Source organism: Octodon degus, unplaced genomic scaffold (assembly GCF_000260255.1).
Source record: "Octodon degus isolate 3935 unplaced genomic scaffold, OctDeg1.0 scaffold00187, whole genome shotgun sequence".
NCBI lineage: Eukaryota > Metazoa > Chordata > Mammalia > Rodentia > Octodontidae > Octodon > Octodon degus.
In genome coordinates this window covers 1,037,458-1,048,526 of record NW_004524763.1, presented here as the reverse complement: position 1 = coordinate 1,048,526, position 11,069 = coordinate 1,037,458, and the positions used below count along the sequence as shown (strand labels likewise).

At 37.9% G+C, this 11,069-nt stretch overlaps 1 protein-coding gene across 2 annotated transcripts in view; it reads right to left on the bottom strand.

Moving 5' to 3' along the window:
- Nucleotides 1-1,378: 1,378 nt before the first annotated feature.
- Nucleotides 1,379-11,069, bottom strand: part of Alcam (activated leukocyte cell adhesion molecule) — a 187,739-nt gene continuing 178,048 nt past the window's right edge. The window contains exons 15-16 of one of the 2 annotated variants that reach the window (XM_023704094.1): nt 6,133-6,245; nt 1,379-3,790 (exon numbers count right to left, since the gene is read on the bottom strand). In XM_023704094.1, the coding sequence (XP_023559862.1) occupies nt 6,158-6,245 (88 nt within the window). In that variant the 3' untranslated portion in view covers nt 1,379-3,790; nt 6,133-6,157. The remainder of the gene's footprint in view (nt 3,791-6,132; nt 6,246-11,069) is intronic. The other variant, XM_023704095.1, reaches the window with a different exon arrangement.

Genomic DNA, 11,069 nt, shown 5'->3' with positions numbered 1-11,069 from the left:
AAGGTAAGGAGGGAAAGAGGCCTGCCAGCTGCGCAGCTGCTGCTCCTCCCTTTGCTCGTTGCGGCCACCATGAGTGGCTGCCTTCTGCCACGGGCCGCTCTGCCTTGGACCCAAGTACGGACCGAAACCGCCACTAACTGTGAGCTACATAAACTTTTTTTTCTTTAATTTTGGTTGTCAGCACTGAGACACCCAAATTAATTCATCCCAGCAACAAGAAAAGTAACCCAATTATCTTCATCTATAAAATGAGGATATTCTCTTTCAGGATACTGAGAAAAAGAAAATGATGTAAATAATAGATTAATATTTAGTATTTGTTATTGTAGGCACTTAACATATAATACAAAATGTTTAAAATATGATATACAATGTAAATATATTTTGAGTGTGCAATACATTTAATCCACATATAACTTAAAATTAGGCAATATATATTTATGTACTTATTACAGGGTCTCACTACGCAGCTCACACTCATATTGATCCTTCTGTCTCAACCTCCCCAGTGCTGCGTGCCACCAGGCCCAGTATTGGTGGCCCGTTCACTGTGCCCAGGGGGCGGGGCCAGTACAGCATGTGGTGCTGGGCATCAAACCCTGATCCCTGTGCTTGCCTAAGCAGGCGCTTAGTCCGCTGAGCTATTCACTGGCCCAATATTATTTTATTATCTAATTTAAGTAGTTTAGAAAAATCTTTTCTCTATGGTAAGTCAACTTGTGTGCCTTTTCAGGTTTTTCGGCTGGGGAAAAGTGTGTCTCAGAGGAACGCTGTGAACGATCTCTGCCTGTGGCAAGGAAGAAGACCTTCTCTGACACTCAGCATACGAACTTCAGCCAAGTGCGCATCAGGGTCATGAAGCTGGGTTTTCAGCTGCTCAGTGAAGGTTTAGTGCTATTTGCAACTTTTAATGATGAAATAAAATGTCTGAACGTGCCTAGTACGTACCATGGGCACCATCAGCACGTCACCTCAGAGATTTTTATCTCTGATGTACACAGCTAACTTTATCTTATTTTCAAGGGAACGCAAGTCTATGAAAGTGCACACGTAGGCAATTTCAAATGGTGAGCCAAGTGGCGAGTGGCTGGCCGCAGTGAAGAAATAGGAAAATGTCCTTTTAGTTTAAAAGTGCCTTGAACAGTTGCGTGGGGTGCTCACACTAAGATCCTATCACTGGAGACACCAAGTCCTGGTGCAGTCTGGGAGTGGGCAATGGTGAGCCTGCTTCACATAGGAAGAAGGCATGGGAGGTTTTCTTCTGCATTCCCTCTGCAGAGGGGAAGACAACCACCACGGGGTTTTTACTCTTCATTACAGTCACCTTCTACACATGGACATCCTAATGTAGATAAGACACAAAGCTGTGAGAGAAATGTGAAGACATATTTCATTTTTATTATCTTTTAGGCATAGACGGATATGTTAATCCATTTCCACATACAATTTCTATAGTCACATATAGGGAGCGAATCTTGAATGGGTAACATGTGTCTCTTCTTGCCAAAGAGTTACACTGGTGATTCAAAACCCCAGATGCTGAAGATCTTGATTTATCTTCCTTCCTGACATCATGGTGCACACGGCTGCATTTCCTACGGAAGCCTTCCTCTACCTGGCGTTGGCTCAGTGAGAACAACGTTGTCCCCTCTTTTGTGGCAAATTCTCTGCCTTTGTTCCAGAGCTCTAGATTTCCTTCTAGGTTCTGACAACTGTTTCTGGACTTAATTAACCACTGCAAGCGGAAGGAAATTTGTAATTGTAACCCTGTCTCTTTGTCAGGCTGCTGCTTCTTTCTGCAAACATATCTTAGGAGTAAAACATTGAACTTTTGACCTCCCACATCAGAAGAAAAAAAGAAAATAAAATTAATATGGAAGTAATCTAATTTCAAGTTAGTGTTCATGATTTATTGTGGAAAGCAGGTGTTTAAAAATTTTAGAATTTCTTTAACAAAATTCTAAAGAGAAAAAAAACAGATCACAGTATTTACAGAGATAACAGAATGGCTTAGCCATGCAAAACAAATAACTTTGGTTTTTCCCCTTTTACTTTGGTTTCAATATTGACCAAGATTCAATTTTTTTCTGCCAAATAAAACTTCAATAAATCAAAGTTTAGAGGCAAAATAATATATTTTCTTTTTTCCCATAATGTTTTATACAGCATTGAATCTAATAGAATATTTAAGTATTTAATCCATACCAATGCACTACAGGAAGCTTTTATTAAACTGAGTCACTATTGCTCAGACAAAATGGTTTACAAATGTACAATAACATGTGTTTCTAAATAATGCAGAAGTGGCAAAACATTTTTCCTAATCTCCATCTGGCTTTAATCTTCAATTAATTTTTCATTGCCTTCATACATTTTAATTCCATGAGTCTAAAAAACAAACACCAGTTTTCCTCTCAAAGAACATAGTTCTGTAACTGGAAATCTAATGTTCATTTATTTTTTTCAGTTGAAGTTATGTAATTTCTGGGACAAAAATGGCTGTGCAGTATTCTCCCAGAAACCAGGCATCTGCCTGAAAGAGCGAAGCGTAAAAGCCTAGTCACAAGGAGCTATTGGCCCATATCCAGTCTACTTCAAAAAGTCTCCATTTATTCTACCACCTTAAAAATTCCTCAAGCATAAAACATGTTTATAAAGTTACAAATTTGAATGTAACTAAAGATACATAGACATTTTATTATTACACTTTTATGTACTGCTTGATAAATTATGTACCAGTTAAAAACACTAAATTATCTCAAGGTGCATTCAATATCTGTAGCGTAGTTAACAAAAACACACACGAAAAAAATATATATTCTATATTCTGTGGAAAATAACACAGTTTTGAATTAATGACCACTGTTAAAAATCTCTAATTCTGACTGATATCCTCTTTTAAAAGGAAATAGGTATAATTTTAAGGCAGTGGATAACCCAAAGGATTTCACACCAATTTTTAATTACAGTGTTTTTACACTGTGAATGGGAATGCTACCCATGCTTTTTCCAAACTATCTCTCATACATAGGTTTGTTCTGTCCATTCACAGAAAAATAATGTATGAGTAGGTATCTAAAGGTAAGTGTTACCCAAATTATGCATTATGTCTTTTTCAGAAAAGGCGAGTCACCGATTGGGAGTGTAGCATTATCACGCATGTGTGCCCATGTGTGTCTGGATTTGTTGGGAGTGTGCCGCTGGATTTGTTGTGATACGCATAATCAGCTCAGAGGCCGCTCAGCAATCGACTGAGTGCCTCTCCTTCATTTGTGATGAAAGTCAGCTTTTGAATAGGGCAATGTGTGTTTCCTAATCTTCACAAGCTGCTACCTTTGGGTTTTAGGTGCTTGTGACAAAGCTTGGGGCATTACCGATAGCAATCAGAATCAGAAATGTACCTGTTCAGATTATCCATATAAACAATTGAAATAAAAACATTACATTATACATCAGATTAACAGCAACTCCCAGAACAAAGCTTACAGTGTATAAAAATAGCTACGTAAAAAATTTACATAAAAGGCAAACCAAAAAGAAATCCTCAGTGCAGACATTTACAGAAAAAAATTCAAACCAAACACAACATATGACCTATTATCATGGCTGCCAAACTGGTTATTTTTTAAAATTTCATTTCATTGTTTTACTTGAGATAATTCTCTAAAATTCTGTGACAGCTTAGTAGAATGAACTGCTTAATACTTGAACCATGAATCGCTGTCAGTGTCTTTGTTTATATCTTAAATACAATCCACGTTCATGCTTCAATTGGCTTATATAGTTTTTTCTGTGAAATGATGAAAAAAAATAATTTAGATAAGTTACCACAGCAATCATTTTTCATTATCAACAGACGCTTTGTACTAAAAGTGACAGGTCCCACTAATGGGAGGAATTTCCCACTACACTGCCTGCTCCCCACCATAAATGTGGCCACTACTGCATCATTTGTGCTAATGCTTTTGGGAATTGTGAGGGTCTTTTTTTAATACTGGTCAGATCATATAAAGATTATAAGGTGTTTTGGAATTTTTTTTTGGCTGAACCGGGGATTGAACTCAGGCCCTTGCGCTTGCCAGGGAAGCGCTTATTCTACTGAGCCATCTCCTCAGCCCCTGGAAAATATTTCATTCCATTTTTAATGTATAAAATACACTCCTCCCTCCAAACCATACTGTCTGTGGGATTTATTTTTAAATTCATTTATTTTGAGAAATTACTCTATCCAGCTTTTACGAAAACAGAAGGTAAAGTCTACATTTACAAAGGGCTAAGGAAGGACTCCTAGAGAGATGCAGTAAAAATGTGAGAATGATGAATATTTGGCCCCCAGTGGGAAGCAGAACAGGAAAAGGGATCCAGTTCAGACACTTTTTGGTCTTATTTTTACTGCTTTCTTTTCTTGGTACCGGGGATCGAATTCTGTGCTTCCCGCTTGTTAGGCAGGCGCTGCGCCGCTGAGCTATATCCCCAGCCCCAGACACTTTTTGGACCCAGGTTAAGATCTTGAGATTTACAAAGTAGAATTCTTTTTTTTTTTTTTAAATTTTTAGGGAAGGGTCTACAGAGTGTTCAGGGTCTTACTACTAGATTAGACTCACAGTGATCTCTCTGTTTACAGCCTCCCAAGAGCTGAGATTACAGGTGCGCAGCACCGCCATGTCCAGTCTCAACTGCTGTCTCAGAGTGCCCCGGGGGTGGGGCTGGCATGGCAAGCCCTGGGATTGAACCCCCAGGCCCTGCGCCTGCCTGCAGGTGCTTTAATCTGCTGACCTATTTGGCTGGCCCAAGTATAATTCATTTTAATTATTCTATTTTTCTGTCTTGTGTGCATCCTTCCAAATACCATGTTGCTACACCCTGAGATGAACTTGGATGACCCACTCAAGTCGTGGCTCATGGCTTATGCACAAGGCACTCATGGTTTAAAGCAGCTGTCAGGGCTCCCTGATCCCATTAGTAAGCTATAGCAAGAGTTATTCTCAGGGAAAAACAAAGTGATTACTCCAAAGGGCTCCTCTGTTTGGTTGGTTTAATGGAACACAAAAAGCTCAAATTGTAGCTGGCAAGGCCATGGAACCACACAAATTTTGGGGATTTTCTTTAGAAAAACACCACACAAATGTAACTGCCACATATAAATATACATAATCTATGCACTATTCGCACATACAGCATGTATATTTACATACATACATAGATGTCTGCATATAGGGGAGATCAAATTATACAGTGAATATTTAAAAGTTAAAAAATTAGTTACAGTAACACTAGCATCAGCAATCAAGGTATTTTGGTCACACTTCTCAGAGATACAAAAGGAGACTTCCAGAAATGCTTCAGGAAGTGGCGACGAAAACAGTGGGAGGCAGAACAGGAAAAGGGAGGGAGTTTGGGCACTTTTTGGACCTAGTTTAAGATCTTGACTTTGAGATTTAAAAAGTAGATTTCATTTTAGTTATTTTATTTTTCTGTCTTTTTTCTTTTTTACCACATGTCCACACATGGATATGCATATACTTCCCAAGAGTGTGTGTGGGTCTGATTGTGTAACACACATTTGCTAGTTTGTCAGCCTCTTCCCTAAAATGATTTGGGAAGTAGTAGTGTAACTACATTCATATATACTACTGTTTTTTTAAAAGTAATTTTTAAATTAAATAAAAATTGAAATCTCAGCACTGAGGGAGGCTGAGGCAGCAGGATATCAAGTTTCAGTTCTGAAACGTCAAGGTAATAAGACTTCTGACTCAAAATTAAAATAAATGGTCTTAAATGGCTACTAAAAAAGTCTATTCTTATTAAAGCCAGACACTAATCCATAATAAATTTTTTTTCATTTCTTTATACTCAGAATAATTTTTGGCATTAGAAAACAAAATGCAAATTGGATGCTAAAAATCTCAAAAATGATTTTTACTATTCAGAAGATGATTATTTGGGGGCGGCCAAGAGATGAGAAATTCCATTCTTCTGAGAGCACTGTCTGAGACATCAAAGCTCCCTTTTGAAAACCTCTCTCCCTGTTTTGAAGGCTGTAATTAGAAAGCACCTGAAAGCTCAGGCTTTCCCTTTCATTTCCAAAGAGGCTCCCGGTTTCCTGGGAATTGTGTCTGTGAACCTGCTTACCTGAATAGCAAGAACTGTTTCTCTCTTAGGCTTCTGTTTTGTGATTGTTTTCCTCTAGTTTTTTGTTTTCCTCTATGTTACCCAGGTCCTTGTTTACATGTTTCGATGCAGTCCTATAAAACAATTAGATCAACATCCTATTGATACATGAATTAAAAATTTAAATGCTCAAAGTAATGTGTCTCTTAAGAAGGAAACGGCTCCTGCCTGGAGCTAACAAAGCCACACCCGAGCTCTGACTGATGGGACAGAGTCCAGTAAACACTAGTTTGGTAGGGAGTGGCATGAATACATAAGAAGGGAAAAATAATAAATGATTTTGAAAACAGTGTGCATGTACTTTTAAAAAGTCATGGTTTCAGATGAATTGTTTCTCTTCTCTCAGAGAATTATTTGATAGTCAGTATTTTCATTCTAGGAAAACATTGCAAAAATGCTTTGAAAGAGTGTCATTAAGGTCTTTCCCCATTGAGAATTCCCCACCATGCAGCCCAGGTGAACCAACGTTCTGTGCCTATGTTTACGGATTGTTTTATCTAAATCAAAAGCAAGATTATAAAGGCTCATTTCATTGCAGAGCACAGTCAGAGGATAGAAAGGCCCTGACAGGATGGTTCTCACTGCAACAAGCACACCAAGTGGCATCGGCCTCCCTACTAGAGAGGCAGAAAACCTGGGGAAGGGGTTTCCAGTCTGTGTTGAATGGGACCTCTTAATGATTTTGGTGTCTGGAGTTCGAAAACCAATGCTTTACCGGCTGTTGTGGTTATACAAATACCTAGGCACCATCCTTTAAGAATGGAAACCAGGGGCCGGTGAGATAGCTCAGCAGACTAAGTGCCTGCTTAGGCAAGTGCGGGGTCTGGGGTTCGATCCCTAGCACCACATGCTGCACAGGCCCAACCCCCAGGCATGCTGAGCCAGCTACAGAGACCAGGTGGGCGCAGTGGCACAAGTCTATAATCCCAGCGCTGGGGAGACTCCCAAACAGGAGGATCACTATGAGTCCAAGCTGTGTTGTGAGATCCTGTACTATATACATAAAAAAAAAAAAAAAAGAATGGAAACCATGTTCTAATTACATGGGTAAATTTGATTGAAAAATAATTGTATTAGCAGGTCTTATTAATACAGTATTGATCATGTTAATACATCTCCTTCCACTTCCCTCCCACTGTTCTCCCTCCCTTTCCTCCTTTGCTTCCCTCCTCTCTCCATTCTTCTCTTTCTTCTCTCCTTTCTTTTTCACTCCTTTCTTCCATTCCTCTCTTTTAGAAGCAAAACAGGGAGTACAGTACTGTAGGAATACTACCATAATGTTCAAAATAGTATTGTAATATAATTGCTAGTCATACTTTTAAGAATTTAAGTGATATCAGATTTGCCTCTTGGTTAATAAGTTGGGGAAGAGCTTATCATTTTCCACCGTGTCTCTATGCTTTGCAGAATTACTTAATGCATTTTCTAAAAATTATAACTTTATTAGAAAAAGTGTTGTAATAGTTATGAGATATGTCCATGTGAGGTGAAGGCATTTGGTTCATTCAAATAGGAACATTCATTATAACAGGCACAAGTTGAATTTAATTTGTGATTTTTAAAATGCTTAAATTAGTGTAAGCTACAACCTGTCTTCATTGTGTGTCAGAAAAGCAACCTCAAATCTGCCAATGTGATCAACTCCTATAATATATGGTAATATATTAGGAGATAGAAATGTTAAAATGCAAGTGAAACACTGAGCTATCATGTATCAACACATAAATATTTTCTATCTTGTACTCAAATTGTACACTGTAGGAAAATAACTTTATTTTCATGTTTTTAGACATAGATATAAAATATATAAAATATGTTTATATGTATTGTATATATATGTGCACCTGGGTACGTATAGGTGTTTATGTATATATATGCAAATATATCAGTGCATATATATATTTTTATTCAAAGAATTTTCAATAAAACTACATGTATATGTGCAACGAGAACTGAGCTTAGGAAACAGCTGCTTTGGCAGCCAGGGAGATAGCTTAGTGGCATAAAAACCTGCCTGGGAAGTGCAAGGTCCTGAGTTCAATCCCTGATACTGCGCCCCCCCCAAAAAAAAACAAAACAAAACAAAAAAAGGAAACAGTCACTTCAGACCTTAACATTCTCTGGAGTCACTACTGCCTTTGCAAAGGTTAATCTAACCTGAATTTTTACAAAATAGTTTTATCTGCTTATGTAATTTACATATGAATGGAATAATGCCACATGCATTAATCAGGGTACTTCTTTTATTTAAACTCAACTTAAGTTTATGACATGCATGTATAATGACACTTGTAGCTGTAGGCTAAACCAGTTTGTTTAGTATTTCCCTGGTGGTGGACACCTCACCCTTTGTTTCTTTTGGATTTCCATTAAATGTACTTTAAGCATTGTGCGTGTACACAAATCTCTTATGCTCTTATTTCTTCAAATAATTCTTTTTCCTCCATGTGCTATGATCTAAGTGTTTTCTATTGATCCGTGTTTCAATTTACTCCCCTTGTGCTCCTTAGTGACTGATCTACTGTGAAATCCATCCATTAGATTAGAAATCAAAGTGTGTATTACGGTTTTCATTTGACAAATGCCAATTTGATTTTAAAATTGTTTAAATGTATTTCAATTCTCTATTCCACTCATCTCTTTTGATCATCTTGTACTTCATTTATTCTATTATTTAGAATAATTTTAATTTCACCTGTTAACCATAATACCCACCCATCCATTCATCTGCTGTGTCATCTACTTTTCTTTTTTATTACTGGTTATATTTTCTCTTTGTATATCCAATCACTTTTAATTTTGCTTATATTTGGTATAAAAACACCATAGAGGTTTCAAGCAATGTTGCTGTACAAAGTGAGCCATGCTCTCTGCTAACCACAGTATGAGGGCCATTTCTCCAGGCTAGTCAGGGGTGGCACTGGCAGGGGCCAAGTCCACTTGTGGTTTGCCCTTATCCCAAGGCCCAACTCTGGCAATCTTCTGATAGCGATTCCACTTGCATTTCTTTCTTTTGTCCTAAATAGAAAGTCAGCCTTTTCATCCACTGTCTTAGCTTAGTTCTCCAGATATCAGCCCAAGGCATTAAAACATGGTGCATCTGGTCAGTGTTTTTTACTTCATCGTAAGCTCCTTGAGAATGAGTGCAGTTTTTGTTTATAGTTTACCAACAAAATACAAAAGAATGTCTAGACTGCTAGGAATGCAAAAGTACTTATTTTACCAACTTGAACCAACCTGATTATAATTCGCATCTTTTTTTTTCCTGTTCCTTATAATGTTACTGTTCATGAGGCCCACACAAACCCAGCTGCTTTTTTTCCAGAGATGTCAAACAGAACTAACTGAAATGGCAGAACTTCAGCACTAACTTACTCCAAACTTTTCAGATAGTACTGCACAAAATTTATGCAAAAAAGTTTGATTATTTTACTAGCCATATACTCTTTTATTTTTTATTTTATTTTATTTTATTGAGGTATTAGGGATTGAATTCAGGACCCTGTGCTTGCCAGGCAGGCATTTATTCTACTGAGCTATCCCACTGGCCCTGCCATATATTCTAATAGCAAAAATTTTATAAATCATTAAGACACTGTAGCAGTAGAGATGACCCCCAGAGCTGATTCTCTTCTTTCTTCTCCTAGCTTTCTCTCACAACTCCTATTTTTTTTCTGTTATTCCCATTCATTATATATCTATTTCTTCTTTTGTAATATCTCTTTTTCTTTTTCCTTTAGTCTTTTTTCCTCTCAAACTCATGCCATTAACCATCACTGTTTGCCTCTAAAGTGAAAATCTTATCTGGGGACAGCAAGAAAATGACTCATAAAACCCTCAACATTCATCAGACAAATACTAGAAAACAAAATAAAAACAAATCAGCAATGCAGTAAGTCAAAGAATCTATTATCTTAGGGTTGACCAAAGAGCTCAGCAGATTAAAGCACCTGGAAGCAGACGCAGGGGTCAAGGGTTCGATCCCCAGGCCTGCCATGCTGGTCCCACCCCTGGGGCTCGCTGAGATGGCAACTGAGACTGGGCATGGTGGTGTGTGCCTATAATCCCAGCTCTTGGGAGGCTGTAAACAGGCAGATCACTAAGATCCTGAACACCCTGTAGACCCCTCCCTAAAATAGAAGAAGAAGAAGAAGAAGAAGAAGAAGAAGAAGAAGAAGAAGAAGAAGAAGAAGCAGCAGCAGCAGCAGCAGCAGCAGCAGCAGCAGCAGCAACAGCAGCAGCAGCATCTATTATCTTGTGAATTATGAGCTTGTTTTTTGATTTCTTTTTCAACATAATATCCACTATTTGGTTGTACCTAAGAGAAAGTAGATACTGGAGGAAATTTTTGCATGGCCTTTCTGTTGAAGGTGTTTCCCAGTTTAAAAAGTGTGTGCTAACTAGAACAAAAGCTAGAAATCAAGAATAAAGATTTGTAGAAAGGAGGAAGCAACTTCTCCACATATTTGTACAAACTATAACCATTTGTTTGGATAATCCCTAAGCTTCACATGCATGCAGACTTTTCAAAGAGCCCAGTAGAAAGTTGATGGAGCTGTTTGTACTGTCACCATAAAATCCACTATGCTGAACTTTACCAAATCAGAGGTCTTAAGCAAGCACATCAGCCTTAGTATCACAACCTATGAATAGCTGAGAAAAGACCGTATGTTGGGGCTAAGGATTTATCCTAAGACAGTTGTACAATGTAAAATTAACTTTCGCCATACAATGTGAAAGTCATTAATCATTAAGCGGGGAAAGTCTACATCTTGGGAACATAACAGAATCTAGAGTGTCCAATATCCAACCCAACATAGCATGTGAGAAAAAGACCAGAGAATACATTGAATGACACAGGCTTTAGGATGGTAGGTAAAGACTTTAAACCAGTTATT